Source organism: Ooceraea biroi, chromosome 8, assembly GCF_003672135.1.
Source record: "Ooceraea biroi isolate clonal line C1 chromosome 8, Obir_v5.4, whole genome shotgun sequence".
NCBI lineage: Eukaryota > Metazoa > Arthropoda > Insecta > Hymenoptera > Formicidae > Ooceraea > Ooceraea biroi.
The window spans coordinates 10691883-10709307 of record NC_039513.1 but is presented as its reverse complement, the minus strand read 5'-3'; the positions used below and the strand labels follow the sequence as shown (position 1 = coordinate 10709307).

The window sequence follows — 17425 nt, the reverse complement described above, 5'->3', positions numbered from 1 at the left end:
ATTATTCCCGGTGATCAATCTTCCTCCTTTTTTTTTCACGCTCGTCCGGCGCGTAATTAGCCGGTGAATCATAATGAATCCTCGCTATTGCCAATGTCGCGCATATCGCATATAGGCGCTAATGATCGTATAAATTAAGATAAAGTGAGTAACTAGAGCGCAGTTAGAACGGATACTGTGATTGATCAACCTTTCGCGCTATAGGTTGCTAATTTAAGTCGTATAACGAGTACATGCGGGTTCTCTCTCTCTCTTTCTCTCTCTGTCTCTCATTCTTTCCTCCTTTCTTTCTCTCTTTCTCTGTCTTTCTCTTTCTTTTCCTTTTTTCTCTCTCTTTCTTTCGCCTTCGGATCTAGTCTTTGTTAATCACGGTGCAACCGAACTAATTACATCGGACCGGTCAGCATAGGTGAGAAGCATCTCGCCGTCCGTGAACGTTGCACGACGGAAGAAGTGCAAGTAGGAAACGTCTCAGGAACAAGCGAAAGGAGAAGCGGAGAGGATAGGACGAGTTCCACGGACCGAGAATGGCTCTCAAGTTTTCCATAGGGCACTTTTACGAGACTTACGTGAGTACAAGTACCGCTCCCGTTTCTAATCTAAATCTTTTTATGACAATCCTTTATGACAATTGCGATCATTTGTTTGCTGGAGTTTTCCACATTAATCGAATATCTCAGTGATAGATTCTTCGAAGATATAATTTTTTTAATATTTACTTGAAAAAGAATGAATTGTATAATTTTAATTAAATTTACCTTGACAATATAGTTGAAGGATTTTCTATTTTGATAATTCAATCGAAATTAGAGATGTGATTAGAGAAATAATTAATAATAAAATATAAAAATTATATAATAAATAATACGTAACACGTATACATTTCATGTAGAAAAACTTTCGTCATTCTTTCAAAGATATTCCTTAGTGATGACTCGGTGACCATACGTCGCACTCGTGCCACCGCCGATTTCGTAAAGCGTCAACAATTCAAAATTTGTTGAAGAATCTATCATCATTAGATTTGATGCAACAAAGTATATTTCATATTTTTTTCCAAGGGTGATATCCCCTAATATGTTTCTCTATATGGTTCTATTTTATTTAATAACTATTCACTTATTGTTTATTAAGATATTGAAATATCTATCGAACTGTAGCAAAGTTACAGTATTATATGTGTATTAAGTGTATATGTTATGTGTGTATTGAGCTAAACGAGAGATGTTAAATGTCTTTTAAGTATATATTTTTAGGCATGCATTTTTATAACTTATTATTGCAATTTATTAGCAAGATTAATAAGTAATATGCATAGTTTATTCGTGGAATCACAGAATTCTATGCTAATTTTCATATCTGTGTATAATTGTTTTCTTAGAGTTTCATGGAGTATATAAATATTTAATTTAGATTAAAATAGATTAAAATATTTAATTATTTTCATAATTTATTTTCAACGTCATCTATCCTGTTAATTCTTTTGAAATATACATGCATAATAAGAAATTTTTGATATGTATATATTTATATGATACTTTTAGTCTTTCTAAGACTTGTCTAGGAAAGTTGTTGATAATACCGTGACATCGATTAACTTGTTCAAACTCCTTGCATGCGTTATCTGCGTCTTCAAGGATCTCATCTGCCCTTTACGGATAATTATGATGTCGAAGAAAAGGGACTGCGTACACTCACTCACGCATGCATGCAACATGTGCCAGAGAAATAAGTGCAGGTTGAGCCATCAGAACAATAGCTGGCGTGGTATGCCAACTCGAAATGGGGCCAGAATAGCAGGGAGAGAAACAGAGAGATAGAAAGAGAAGGAGAGGGAAAGATCAGCGGTGGTGGTCTCCGCTAAAGTTGGGCAACCGCAATGAGGCTCTCTCTTTCTCTTGTAAAGCTCTGTCAAAGTCGGCATATAGTCAGCAAATGCTGCAGCTGCAGCTGCTATCTCAGTAGCGGAGCAGAGAGCGAACACGATCCGAGAGATCCATCGCTCGCGCCAGTTCGCGCGCGCGCGATCTTTCCCTTTTCTGTGAAAGTCGATCCCAAGGATCGCTAAGTAGCTATTTCTCTTTCTTTCCCTCTGAAAGCTCGGTCGATCCTGTTCCGTTAGTGTGTAGCTCGTGATTGATTGCGTATTTGTACGATTGCAATCGTTATCGGTGATCAGTGCTGACTGGATCAGGTCTATAGTATGACGAGGAGGCACACGATAATCGTAAAGCTTAAGAGATCCAGCGCCGGCAGACCTTGGGGCATAAGGATCGCCGGGGGCGCCGATCTGGGCGCGCCGATCGTCGTCACCCGCGTGAGTTCCTTTTCTCGACCCAATTCCTCGGCCTAATTCTTTGCAGCTTCCGAGTTAACTTGTGGATTAAATTAGAGGCGTAGCTAGGATTCTTAGCGAGGTTTGAAAAGACCTTGATACCGAATTTAATCTTATTCCGAGCGTAAATGAAAGAACGCGATTGTGATGAATTCTTGAAAGGCTAATGACAGAGAAACATATCAATATATTGATAATTATATTAAAAAAATATATTAATGTATGCATACGATTGTTAGAATAAGCTGTTTTTATATCACACTAGTTTTGATTTTAGTTTATATATATATATATATATATATATTTGATTTTGGTACAATTTTACACTGACATTTGAGAATTGCGAGCGAACAATAGGAGAAGATGTAACACAATTCCGTGAACATTTGAAGCAGAAGGAAGTCGCTGTGAGAGTTGCCAAGGAATTCTCAAATCAGCGATTCGATCTAGCGCTCACTGATTCATTGATACACGATGATACGGTGCATCCCTGTGAGCTTGCGCGAAACGTAGTTTAACAAGATAACCGAAACGTGTCTTTACGCATTTATCGACTTCAAGTACAAAATATAATCTGTTATGTAAATGTCTTCTTAATCTCCCTTTTCGGTTCACAGAAGTACGTCCATCACATTAATTTTACTATGCAGTCCGATAAAAATGTCAATAACTTTTAGTTCAATTTATTCATAACTTTTAAGTATTTAGGGGGAGTAATCTTCAGGTAAAATAGATTCATGCAAAGCACATTTTTGTTGTCTCACTATGTGTTTTTGGCACTTAAGAATTTCGCATAATTTTTTATCGTACACTGCAGATAAATTTTCCTAAAATTAATTTTAACAGAAATTAGTAATGTATAATAATATTATAAATTAATAATGTATAAATTTGTGAAAATTTCTGAGGTCAAGAAATAATAAATTGTCGCTAACAAGACCGGTTGATGTTATGTTCGCAGTCGGAGAACGAGGCGCTCCAGAGGGGTGACGTGATCAAGAAAATCGACGACTACGACGCACGTGATGTGAGGCATGTAGACGCACAGAATCTTCTCCAAAACTCCGAAACCATAAAGCTAGTCATCGAAAGGTCTGAGCCGTCGAGCGTCACAGCATCATCGCGTATCGACACTATCAACACTATCAACACCGTGTCACCACCACCCACGATTTTCAAGTCAATCTTTGGCGACGGGGCTGCGGTCACTAGTCTGTCAGAATGCAATACTATATATTTCTATTACTATGCAATTCTTTGACAATGCCGCCACAGTGATCGTTGCCGTTGTAATATCGCACTCGCCATGCCGCTGATTAACTTTGCTCTTTCCCGACTAAGTTTCCTTCTACAAAGCACGATTGACATTTTCTGCTGCTGCGTTGAAATCTATCACAATGCAATGTTTCTCACCGCGACGATTGCCTTCCATATTTTCTTACCACCTGAAAATAAATTTTCCACATGTTAATGAAAATATAAATTCAAGATGCTGATCTTCGATATTTTGTAAAATTATTTTCTATTATAGATTTATATAGAATTATTTCTATATATTATTTAATATTATGTTGATTTATTATTTTTGTATCCGGTGTAAAAAGATAATATTTAATTATACTTTATTGAAATATAAAATTTCATCATTGTTCTTATACTTGAAGGTAATCGTCGAGGAACTGCCGCAAAGCTTACTGCATTCTGCCGCTGTTGCGACACGAATGCGCGACTTATTGTATCTTACTAATATCTCTCATGACTTTGGCACATAGGTACAAACAGCCGAAGGAACGTTTTCAGGAATTACCGAAGAGTCCGATAGCGCCACCCTCCGTCGAAGAATACACACCAGTTCAGACTCCTGATTATACTCTTCGCAGCACGATCTTCTTGCCTCGTGAACACCTTGACGAAGTCCGCGAAGAAAGAGTTCATCTGTCGCAGGTATTGTAAATGCGCATTTTTACACAAATCATTATGTTTAATATTAACATATTCAATAGTAAAAACAACTATTTTTCCATTTAAATAAAAATACATAAATGCAATTGAGAGTCATATAAAAATAGCAGTAATGAATTATACTAAAATCCAAGTTACAAAATTTACGAAAAATCAGAATTTTACGGAATAAAATAGTGAACACGTGTTCACTAGCGAGTTCGTTGATCCGTGCAATGAAACAGTCGGCTTTCATCGTTTAAATCAAGATCCGAACTGTTGTTATTCGTTTCTTGATCGACTCAGAATAGTTTGAATTAATAGATATAAAATAAAGAAAATTCTGATCCACTATTTCCTTAATTCTCTGTTAATATCTGCAAAATAAACGTAATGCGTTTTACCTATTTTACAAAAATTATTTAATATATGTGTATAGTATTATAAAATTTGCGCTCTAGTTTACATACAATTTTTCTCTATGGAGACCAATAATGCTTTAACGGATTTCCTCGAATTTAAAGATAATCTTAAATTCGATTAGTTTATAAAGGCATTCATGGATAAAACTTTCATTAATGGTTTTAATGACAAGGATTTTAATGGTTTTAAAGACAACAATAAATGACAACGATTTGCAATATCATAATCTCGTGCCTAGATGTCGTTTGACGTGCTTTCGTTCATTTTACGAGCTTGATACCGACTTGGAAAGCGCATAACGTTTTCACATCGCCAATCATGATGTAACGCATATCGTATCATTCGCCAACCGCAATGTAACGTAATTGAGGTGCATCATGCATCGCCACGGTCAGCGCGAAGTGAAGGCATGGAGGCGCCTTTATTCGTGGGAAGTCCGAAGTGTGAATATATTTTTGTTGGCCCGCCGCGATGCCGGAAAGTCCGCCGCCACCAGCAGAGCCGCACGCTATAAATATCGCTTTTGCATCGGAACCGCCTCTGCCTGCCCCGATCCGATACGTCCCGCAGATCCAGGACGTCGTCTTCATCTTTCGTCTCGTTATTCTCTGACCAGCAGCAAATTTTACTTCTTCGTAGCCCTAAGTGACAGCAAAGATAAAATTCTTTTTCCTTTATCGAGTGAAATAAATCGAAAAAGAATAATTTATTTAAATTTTCTCTATAAAATATCACACATCAGAATTAGTCTTCCAAAAGTATTCAAATTTCAAAAAATCGAAGAATCTTTCTTAAAAATGTGATAAACGGCGAACTTGTTTTTGAGAAAGTTTTAGTATGTGAGTAAAGCACCCTTTAGGACACGCTTTAGCATTTAACGAGTAAACGGTGAAAGATTTATCAGTAAACCTTGGCATTCAAAATTTACTTGAGAGCGATTCCCTCATCAATCTCATGGCGGAATTTTGCCAAAGAAAATAGTTCTCTCGAACTGAAGTACTTTGTTTTAGTTTGAGGTCAATTAATCAATTACTTAAGAGAAAGTCTACAGCTATGTATCAGAAGCAAGTTAATGATTCCATCTTAATACTTCTTAAATAAGTTCTTTAAATACATTCAAATTTATAAACTAAATTAAAGTTCAATATTTAATTAAGAAATTGATTACTTAATTTATTACTTGACAAATTAGAAGAAAAGACTGAAAAAGAATTAATATCAATTTTTAAAAAGAAGATACTTATAATTCTTAGCGTCTTTCTTATATGTCAAAAGATACCAAATAATTTATTCATTAATTTGTTACTGAAAATCGGCAAATATATTCATCTTCTGAAAAGATATATACATTTCCATACATATTTATTCTTCGCAAGAACTCAATTTCGCGATGACATTTGAATTTTCTTGATAATTTATTTGATATTTTCATTAGACAATTCGTTTGCGGTTGTCGAATGTATTATAAAATCTGTGAGAAGTATCCAACTCGCGATTGCAGTTTGAGGAACGATTTTCCGGTGTCAAGACCTCTAAGTAAAGATGAGAGCAAGCAAATGTTCGGAGAGTGGTCTCCGGAAGAGAGAGAGGAGCGCGTGGAAAAGGCCAGAGTTAGTGCCGCCCGCGCTCGCGTCGAGCCAGTAGTGCCTTAGCGCGAATAATCCTGTGAGAGTCGCGAGCGAGGGACGACGTGAGCGATTGCGCTAAGGGTGCTGCGAGAAAAAAGGGTGACAAGAGTCCGAAGGGAGGAGTTGCGAGGAAAGCTTCCGCGGGACGCCTCTTGACGGACGGAACGAGACGAGAAGATGCCCGGTTACACGACCGTCTATCGTTACAACATCGAGCATCATCCGAAGGAAGAAGAAGCGGCTGTTTACTGGGTACGAAAGAGGCGAAAGATTTTGCATCGATGTCACCGAGTTCGTTAGGCTTACTAAGACAGCACGAAATTATAAGCGAGCGAGCAGTAATGTGGCAACCACGATTGCGAGCCCGGATCTTCCTCGCCCTTGAACGTGCATGTTCCTCGAGAAATGTTCGCAGCCAAAATGTGCTCACGAATCTTGTGCGACGTCGCGCGTGAGTGACGAATTACATTTTTGCTGTCATGTCGAAACTATTAGCTGAACGTTTGTATTTTTGTAGGATATTTTTCCCTGACACAAGAATAATGGTTAAGCTGATAATGAGAGTTATATTACTTTTTACAGAAAAATAACTTGTAATGGGATCACTGTTGTTTAGGGAGAAAGTATTCTTTAGAGTAATTCTCTTTATTAAGCTCCAATTGTTAATCATCCTGTTGAAAGTTTTACGTTACAGAGAAAGCCTGTCTACAGAAGGAGAAAGAAGATTATTTGTTTGATTTAATCGGGTTCTTAAATTCCTAGAATATAAATCATAAATTTACCATTTTTTGTAGAAAATCTATTCATTTACATCTAAGTTCGCGTATATTGTGCACAGTACTGTGCATATGTTTCTCTAAAAAATACTTGTTAATTACATTTTCGATATTTTCTTCCAATTTCTTTTATTTGAATGCTAAGTTACACCTAAGTAACGCACGAGTCTAACTACGTCGTCAGGTCACCCTAAAAATATCAAAACTCAATAACGACACAAGTTTAGCTCCACCGACGCGTCGTATCGATATCAAATATCAAATAGCGCCACCGACATCTCGAATAATCAGATTATCGAATAATTTAAATCTCGCATTATTTAATTTTGACTTGACACAAGCGTCATTATATTCAAGAACCAATTCTGCCCTATTTGAAAAGAATTTAATTAATTGAGTCCGTCTTTGGAAGCCAAGAGGGTGCGATGATTTCATTGATTAATTATTAGTCAGGAGCCCTTCAGATGAGGGATGAAATTGAAGGTGATTGTAACAAGCACATTAATAACGATACGATGCAATAAAACATACGTAGATATTGCCGTTGCAGATGCCGTTCATTGGTATCGCGTTCTATTTTCGTAAACGGGATCTGGGTTACTCACAACATACGAGTAATAGAAAGACACACCCACATTCCGCGTTTTTCGAATCCCTATTTTGCTCGAAAAATCGAAAAATCTTGTAAAATGTGGAAAAATGTTCAGAATGCAACATTCAATTAATAATTGATAAGCTCATGTCTGAATCGAAGACAGTTTCTTTGATTCTGTTTTCTACATTATATTGAAAATCTATTATGAGTATTTTTAAACGTATGAATAATAAATGATAATTCATATGATAAATCCAATATAACGAAAATAATGTATTTGATATTTTTTAATAGACCTTATTTTAATTAAATATTTAAAAACTGAAGAAATAAATGTTTAAAAACTAATGAGTAACGTACGATATTTGTTCAAGCAATTTACATATTCTTAATGAAATAGACAATATACTTTTTTGAATATCAAGGAGTGATGTAACATATTAGATGAATTTAGTAAATCAATCCGATTTTAGCATTCGATATTAAAAAGATTTGTAATTTATCGTATTTATATATGTATTATGTTATTTATTTATGAAAATTATTAACTTACTTATATTAATATTTTAAATTTATATGGTTAATGAAAACGGAATGAGTTGGGTTCATTTACATATCTCTTCTCTTGCTTCATTCCCAAAGTTCTCAAAGAGTTCAAGTTTCAACGTCGCTGCCAAGCGATAAACATTCCGTGAAACAGCTGTTTCGCTGTGTCTGAATATATTATAATTTAGAAAATCTTTTACAAATACGATACATAATACGTATGTGCATGATATGTAATCTTATCAAAAAATTCTCCAGAAAAAGAAAATCTGCAAACATAAAAATCTTAAGAGCTGCAAGATAAAAATTAATTATTATTATTTTGCTGGTTTTCTCCGCAGAAGAAACTAATCTGATCCAGAAATATGTATTTGCTATCTAAATAGAAAACTTTTGCCAGCCTATTTTTTTAAATGGAATTAAATGCCGAATCGTCTTTTACGTATTAAAATTATCATCTTTCTAGAACTTACGAGACAGGATAGTTAAATTTCTCGATATTATGGCCAATAATCTTGGATCGACTCTATCTTCTGATCTTGAAACATGCGACGTCGAGATGAAACGGAAGTAAGATGCCCTTTGGGCCAAACGGCCTTGTCCGATTCCTCACTCCCTTCTCAATCATTGTACGACCTTGTCGACGCTTCAACGGGATGCTTCCTGATAAAAAAGTCTGAGACGGAACTACACAAGCGAGAAATATGAGAGAGAAGACGGTTCTCGCGTACGTGGCTCGGGGTGCATGTTATTTTTGCTGGCTGGGAGCCTTCATCTATTTCGAGAGAGTCACTCACGTTTCACCCTCTAACATAATGACGTTCCTGACCCATTTATAATGGAATCATCGTAATCGCGCGATTTCACGCTACCAGTGAGAAATGTAAGATCCGTGTAGAAACTCACCGCGACCGCGACCGAGGTTCTAAAATTGTGAAATATTGCAGCATGCAAGATCTGCACGTGCGACAGTGACCGCAAAATAATTCAACCCCTCTAGCGAGTGTTAAATTAAAAACTGTGTCGACAATTCCATAAGTTTTGCATTAAGAGTACACTTATTATTTAATTTATTAAGATAATTTGCTTACCTTTTATCATTGAAATTTATCTGTTTATATTATTATATCTATAATCATTATTCTCAATGATGTACAGACGATGTAACATTTTTATAATATTTTATAATATTTTTAATGCCGTTAAATCTCGAGTACACTCAGAAAGAGATTGATTCAAGTGCAAGAATTAAATGTCAATTAAAAAAAAAACAAATATTATTATGATGAACCGCACGGATATCAATATATGCACGTTTTTCTGTTGTGCTACATAAGCTCGAGACGCAATAACGGGCTCCGAGGCCAACAGAATCGTCGTATACGAAGTGCTCGTAAATCTTGAGTTGCCCTTCAAAAGTGAGCTATTTTAAACATTTACAAGAGGAATGAAATAAGGACTATTTTCCACGCGAAAATTACGTGACGAGGCTTACTTCCTGTACTCTCCAAAAACCGCGATAATTGCGTCTCATGTTTTCAGATTTGCGCTGCAATTCGCGATTTCGCGAAAATATCCACGAAAATTGCGCGACGACGAATTATTACGAGAGCTCGCTTTGATGTCTCGCCCCGCGTTTGTTTTTCACTTATATTCATGGATGTTTCGACAACTCATACTGTAAACAGGCAAGACATGCGTGGCGAATCGCCGGGGCGCACTTTACATGATGCACTTTACAAAATCGCATAATTTCGTAATCTCGCGCAAAAGCGACGGCATATGACGTAAGGATTTGCGACTTGCCAAGCCGAGTTCACTCGTAACACGAAAACGAGTGATGTTTTATATAATTTTCTTATTGTGAGCCAGCTGGGTGAAATTTCAACTTCTTCAGTAATGATAGATTATCAAACAATATTACGTCCAGTTCACGATGTTTAAAAAATATCGGTACCTATGAACCGATACCTATGAATTATACGCTATAAAAATGACATTATAATGATGTTGTTGCAATAAAAGCATTAATTATTAATGTAGGATATAGAAACTTTTAATTTGTAAAAAAAAGAAATATTCATAAAGGAAAAAATTCAATTTAATTATAAATCTTTAAAATAATTGATAGCATTATTGGTTATTAAAATATAGTTTAATATCTTAAATGTCTGTTATTATAAAATAAAGTCATGACAATTATATCTTATATTACTTTGCTATAATTCACCTTGTAAGTATTAATGAGATCTATATCAAATTAGGCTACAATCTCATCATCGATTTTATTCTTGTCATTGTATGCTCGGAATTATGGCAGCATGAGAGATATGTCAGAGTTTAACGAGCCTTCAATCACCATGACCTCCATCGCAGTTTATTTTAGATCTCGTTAGCTAATTGGCATTACTTCGGCAAGATATGGTTTTATAATTTGCCCTGTTAACACGTCGATCATTATTCATCTATCATTATATATGTGTACAATATTAATTTATATAATAATAATGTAATATTAATTTCATATAATAAATTAAGTATATCGTAAAATATTACGTTAACGTCCAAATAAAATAATACTTAACAAAATAATAGTAGAATTAAGTCTTATTTTTGTCAAGAAAGAGACAGCACTACCAAATGATTATATTAATTATATGAAATTCATGATGTGTGTATTCTCTTTGTTTTTTCAGCCCTATCGTACAACTCCTTTGGTCTTGCCAGGCGCTAAGGTCAAGAAGGATGCTCCTCTTGGCGAATGCTATCTGCGACATCATCCAAATCCGATGATCAGGGCGGCACCCCATCATTATGAACCAGCTCATCCTGAAGTTGCTATGAAGCAAAAGGTAAATCTGCGCAAAACAGTATATGTTATATTCCATATCCCTCGATGGTGACGAAAATGAAAACCAGTTACGAAATCAGTTAGAGTCCGTTTAAATTAAATTTGTTTAAACATCGTCTGAGCAGGTGGCGGAATCGGTACTTCAACGAGTCATGGGACCGAATGAAGTTCCAAAGGTTTGGATAATTTCTGATTTTTTTTTCTAAGCCGCTTCCGCTTCGTGAAACGACGCTTATGCATTTTGGACACCCGATCAGCAAGAAACAAGTGTGCTGAGGTTCCGTTTAATGATCCTCTCTGATGATTTTTTGTTATATAACTAATAACTAATAATTTATTTATATATACATATTAATATTGCAGAGCATCTTTTTAATACAGGATGTTCTAGGTCTATTTATAAGATTTGATAATCCGAGATGATATTCGAGATTGACTGGATTTATAACTTGCACCAATCCTTATTTACAAAATTAAATTACTAAAGTAATTTGATTAAAATATTTTGATAATGAGATGTATAACTACTTAATTTAATGGAATATGCAAATCAAGAGAGTGATTTATAATACTTATCTTGAATAATTACCTGAAATTTATCCAGAGGGACGAATGTATTGTTTTAACTTTTGTTGGGAACTACTAATCCAAAGATGTGACAAGGAAGTAATAGTATTATTAATGATAATTAAGTCCATCAGTAAAAATTTACATGAAATTCTCTTTCATAATAACAGAGTTTTAGTGTACATATGTACGACAAACCTAAGTTGTGTTGTTTATATTAAAACACAAGAAATTTCCGACACGGACAACGGAAACTTGGCATTATTCAAATGTTTATTACATACAGTGCCAACATATTAGAGCTATTGAAATAGTTTTTTGTTGTATTATATTGTCATAAAGTAATTCCGCAGTCGCAAGTGACGCGTGACTTGACAATAAATTGCAATGACAATATGCAATCTTTTTGATGAATATTAACGTATTATTATTATAATACATTATTAATGCTGTATTTATACTGCACAAAACTTTTGAAATATTCATGCGTTAGTACAGCCATCATTATCCTTGAGATTTTAATTATATCTTCAAGATAAAAGTCAAAAAGAAAGAAAGCAGGAATGATTCTTATTTGTACTTTTATATAGGAACAATAATAATTTAATCGTTTTACTTTGAAGTCACTAAAATGTCTTCTCGAATTTTGTGCGATATAATACGATCATGTGAATTGCATTGCACTGATTGTAAAAGAAGTGTAATATTCCATTTTTTAGATTGTTCATAAGCAATTCAACTCGCCGATCGGACTCTATTCGGAGCAGAACATTGCGGACACCATTAAGTGCCAAGCGTCCGCTGTACCGTAAGTAATCAATAGCTATTTATTTATGATTGCCCACTAAATTCTTTTAACTAGCCTTTAAATCGAGTTGTATAGATATACATATTTAACGAGTTGCTAATATGCCATAAAGCTTGCAGCAGAATAATACAATTAATAAAAAATTCGCTTTTTCGCTGAATGTCGCTCACAATCTCACAAATCGCTTTCATGTAATAAAAATTGTTCAAACAAAAATTTGTTTTCGCATATTAATTGATATCAATGAACATCCATTATAAGTTTAAATTAACAGTAAATGAATAGAAAAATAGATAAATTAAAAGAAATTAATAAAAATTTATTTTGATTAAATTTCTAATTTTTGATATTAAACATCGAATTTGGAGTTTTAAACAGGAGACTTTTAAAAAGACCTTTAAACAAGAGATGCATCATTATAAATAAATTTTTATCAATTTCTATTAATTTATTAATTTTTTATAAGCATGTGCCTTTTTAAATTAGTTGCATTTTTCAAACGTTAATGATTCTCAGATATAATTCTCTGAGATTTTAGAGATTTATGAAGCGAGAACGAAAAAGAACAAGAAAGAAAAACTACTCTTTTCGGCAGACGACATTTCCATAAAGGCTAAAAACTATTAATTGGAGAACTAAATGGAACTTACGAGGATGCACGATCGCCAATCTCCGATCATTAAAAAGAGAAGACTCGGCTCGGTCCTTTTTTTTTCCTATACGGCTTTCGGATCCTCTTAATGACTTGATTACTTATGTAGCGGTTTGTTTGTTTTCCAGCATTTTCATAGACTTTTCCTTCCTGAAACAGAAACAGGAAATACAGGAGCAAGCGAGAATCTTGAAGGAGCAGGCCAAGGCCGCCTCCTCGAAGAACGTGTGGCCGCAATTCAATAAATTAAATTAAAAATTGTCGAGAGACGTTCGAGACGTTTTCCGATGCTTCTCGCACGTCGAATCTACGACAGCAGAGTTTTTCCGTTTTCACGTGAATCATTGGACACGTTCCTTCGTTACAAAATATAACAAATTATTAACACTTATATAAGACTTAAGTTACGAATTATATTCAACAAGGTATTTCTAAAATTTTTAAAGAAAGTTGGTAGGATTTAATATAACACAAATTATTAAATGATTAATTCAAAAGAAGAGTAACATAGAAAATTGTGTATTGCATAATTATTAAAAAAATAAACAAATATTTTATCTGTTCATTAATAAATGTACAATGTATAATTATAATTACATTTACAATATTAATATTTGGAATGATTAAATATTCACATTAAAAACAATAAAAAATAGAAAGATTAAGTTGATTACTATTTACTTTCAACGTCAGAAGTTTTATCGTTTTAATAAAATAATATATCTAATTGTCCGTATTACCAATATGAATAAATTGGCAACCTAATTGTAATATAATGAACGTGACCACTGAGTTCTAATATCGCGAAACGAACATACAATTATTTCGGATTAGTTTGCTATTTATATTACATAGTAAAAATTGTAGACGCGTTACTTGATGAAATTGGAGTGTTTTCGCGAATCCGCGTAAAAGGCTTTTTCTTTAGTGCTAGCTGGAAAATTTTGCATGTGATAGAATAATGAATAATTAATAATTAGTACAATAGTAAACAAAACGTAAGAATATCTACTAACTTCGATGTTTTCTTAACGAGTGTTTATATGCTTGTATCGTAGATATCGTGCACGAATAATTCGAGATGACATTCGAAAATTCCGTCTTTCAAAAGTTATTTTTGTTTTTTTACCTTTTTTTTATAATTATCTAGTGTTGCATGATACCAAAAATTCTACAATAAAAATTAAAACAATTTGCGAGTTAAGTTTTGAGAGCATAAATAAGTGATAGAATTTAAAATGATTTTTGAACAAAAGAAAAAAAAGAAAATTTGAATGAGAAAAAACTTTAAAAATTTTAATAGAAAATATGTAAATAGCATTAATTATATAGTTTTATGTAATTTTGACTATTATAAATATATGCTAAAACATATTTATAGCATTTTCATTTTCAATAACTATTAACTCCTAATGTAATTTTTTATTCTACGTCAGTATATTAGAATATTTGTTACAAGCATAAAGAGAATTAATTTTCCAAAATATAATTTTGATGCAAAAAGGATCGAATTTTATGGTAAACTTTAAACAAGTTCACAGATTCTTAAAACTCTTTGTTTTTTTCTTGGTGCTACTCGTGGACAATAGACGAAAATATTTGTCGTTATTTATTCTCCAATACCGTTTTTGATAAGAGGCGAGAAATTTTCGACATGTCTGACGAATGCGTTTTTCTTGATCGGGCATGCACGCAGAGTTGCACGATGAGGAATGACCGCTCTTTCTCGATTAAACTCGGCTGGAGGATGCGTCTGAAAGTCGCTCTCGAACAAGCTAAAAGCAAAGTAGTGCGCAATCAATTGGCAATTTGTAACTCCGGCCGCCGCTAACCGATTGAGATAAAAAAAAAGAAAAAGAAAAAATAGAAATCGCATGAAAGCGAGAAAGAATGAAAGCAAAATTAAAAGTCGTCCCTGTGTACGCATGCGATACGTGCAGCGTGAAGAAGCCGCTGAAGTACGATCCGAGTAAGAGCGAGGCCTACAAAGCTCTGCAGGAGGAGGAATATGGCGATCAGGTGCAAGAAGTTAGGCAGCCTGCTCGTACCGGTGTCTTCTCTCCGCACAGACCGAACAAGGTATAATCACATAAAAAAATTATCGTGCTTCTAAAATTGTAAATTCTATGAGCTTAATTCGTAGTTCTTCTTCGATTCTTCGGTCAAACGTTTCCACTTTACGAATTTTTATTTTTGAATCTAACATTAACATTGACGATAAACATTTTAATTTAATATTTAACAACAGTAACATAAGCATGTTTAAATTTACATATTATGATGCGAAAGCTTACTTAAGAATATGATATTTGTTGTTACAGATAAGTCCGGCGCCACCGAAGAGTCCTGCATACGTAAGTGTCTGCATTCTGTTATTCAAATTTACAATTAATTTAAGTAACGATGAGGACACACGTTAGAGAAAACGCGGTAGACTGAAATACGCGCTGTAGAAGCGTATCCTGCTCGCATGTCATTGCATGGAACCTATGCGAAAATATTCAATTCACATCAAAACAGCACATAATATATCCTCAGAATTAAGTTTAATATTTTTTTGTCAATTTCAGCAAATTATTGAACTGTATTATCTTATATAACGTATGAAAATGCATGACTACAAAAAAGCATCGAGTCCATTAATAAAGTCTCTTTAAAAATATAATACTCTATTAAAATAACTAAATCATTGATTTTTATTACTCGAATTTTTTATTATTTATTATTCACTTATTATCTGCTACTTGCTTGCTGGGAAGATTAGTCGGCGTACATTCTGTAATATTACTGAACGCAATAGTTGGATGATAAAACGACATCTGATTATATAAGCGACTTGGCACGAAGTGCTGCTGTTCTTTGTGCTTCTTTCTTTTTCGTCTCTTGAGATCTCGTGCCAAAGCATTTCCCAGTAATAATCGACTGCTGCATTTCACCATCGGAAAATCGTGTAAATTCGACACTCTTGTCTTCTTTAAAATTTACATAAAGTAAAATCTCGTACCAAACCGCTCGGTTTTACCTATACATATATCTCTCACTCTTACTTTAATAAAATTTAATGTACATTATCGCCAACTAACTTAAATATTATAGTAGGTATCACATTTAATCGTCGCGATCAAAGGCATGATTAATTTAATTCTCGGCCTCTGTTTCGTCTTAAGGGTGGATTACATAGACGTCCCTTCCCTCTCCCTTTCGTTAAGGATTTCATCAACGACTATTAAAATTTTCGCAGAAACTTGTACGTGCGTTACTTTTGTATATAAGATATTCGCCTGCTTTAGCATGGAGCATAATTTATAATAGGGCAGAGATGCGCTGTTTCACCACGCTGTATTAGCAGATGCTTTGTTTTTATGTTTTACAAACTTAGAGCAATGTGTTAAATTGCTATGAATAGTCATGCATGCACCGTCTCGCGAGACAAGATTGCCTTGCTCACAGTGGCATAGATGAAAAATGTTTGTAGTATACATACCAATTACATAGAGAGTAATTCAATTTCCAGATAAACGTGCTCGACGATGACGGTGAGAAGATCCATCAGAGCAACAGCTTCAAGAGGATTATGTACAGTGTGCTAGGGCAGACCGATTATTAAAGCCGGACTGACGCTTATATACTATTGTTTATTTATGTTAAATAAATATATATTTAATTTATTGTACGATGCAATGAAATAACGAACGCATAGAACGAATGTCGAGCTGAGAACTTTCAACTGAGATCGTTTAGTGCTTGAATTAAATTATGTTTTGGAAGCGCGCGTATTAAGTGCATGGCTGACAGTCTAGAAATGAAAATTGGCGAATTATACTCGACATTCAAATATTCAATGCTTGCCCGATGAAACCAGTGCCGTGTATCTCTTAAGCGTAGTGATAATTATTTTAAAACGCGTCGCTAGTACGTGGCTTGCAGTCTTACCTATATTCTTGAGATTGATATTTTTGCTAGTCTGCATCAAGATAGCTTACTCTTACTTCTCGGCATCTCGATGTATCTATTTTTTGATGACCTATTTACACACTGTATTATACTTTAACGTTATGCACGATGAAAAATTAATTTTCACAAAATACATTGGGTTTTCTTCGTTATCGCCCACCCTTATCAGTTTCTTATCAGGAAATTGATTTCTCTTTCTCAAATACAAATGTAAGTATTATTATTATATATTTATAGTACTCATACAACTCCGCGAATTACAATGATCAATTTTTAATTTGTAGAACTTTTAAAAATTGTAATGAAGATCGAATTTGGAAAAGAATGTGCGAATCGAAAAGAAAATATA

General features: G+C 34.2%; 1 protein-coding gene and 2 long non-coding RNA genes across 18 annotated transcripts; 1 reads left to right on the top strand and 2 right to left on the bottom strand.

Moving 5' to 3' along the window:
* Positions 1-49: 49 nt before the first annotated feature.
* LOC105275507 (PDZ and LIM domain protein 3) lies at positions 50-17209 on the top strand. 16 transcript variants are annotated; one of them, XM_011332396.3, is made up of 10 exons: positions 1955-2317; positions 3297-3550; positions 4108-4279; positions 10941-11096; positions 11221-11271; positions 12382-12470; positions 15063-15201; positions 15444-15476; positions 16290-16369; positions 16637-17209. In XM_011332396.3, exons 1-9 carry the CDS (start codon positions 2204-2206, stop codon positions 16350-16352), a joined length of 1071 nt encoding a protein of 356 aa, XP_011330698.1. In that variant the 5' UTR covers positions 1955-2203; the 3' UTR covers positions 16353-16369; positions 16637-17209. The 16 variants fall into 16 exon arrangements, with proteins under 16 accessions (XP_011330706.1, XP_011330700.1, XP_026827476.1 ...); XM_011332404.2 differs by lacking the exons at positions 1955-2317; positions 16290-16369 and adding an exon at positions 50-569 and having other exon boundaries at positions 3297-3367; XM_011332398.2 differs by lacking the exons at positions 1955-2317; positions 16290-16369 and adding an exon at positions 50-569.
* LOC105275506 lies at positions 2625-3363 on the bottom strand. The gene is made up of 2 exons (XR_893239.2): positions 3271-3363; positions 2625-3162 (listed from the first exon to the last, which is right to left on the bottom strand). It is a non-coding gene; the product is annotated as an uncharacterized LOC105275506 (long non-coding RNA).
* Positions 3577-4066, bottom strand: LOC105275505. The gene is made up of 2 exons (XR_893238.3): positions 3994-4066; positions 3577-3780 (listed from the first exon to the last, which is right to left on the bottom strand). It is a non-coding gene; the product is annotated as an uncharacterized LOC105275505 (long non-coding RNA).
* Positions 17210-17425: the final 216 nt, after the last annotated feature.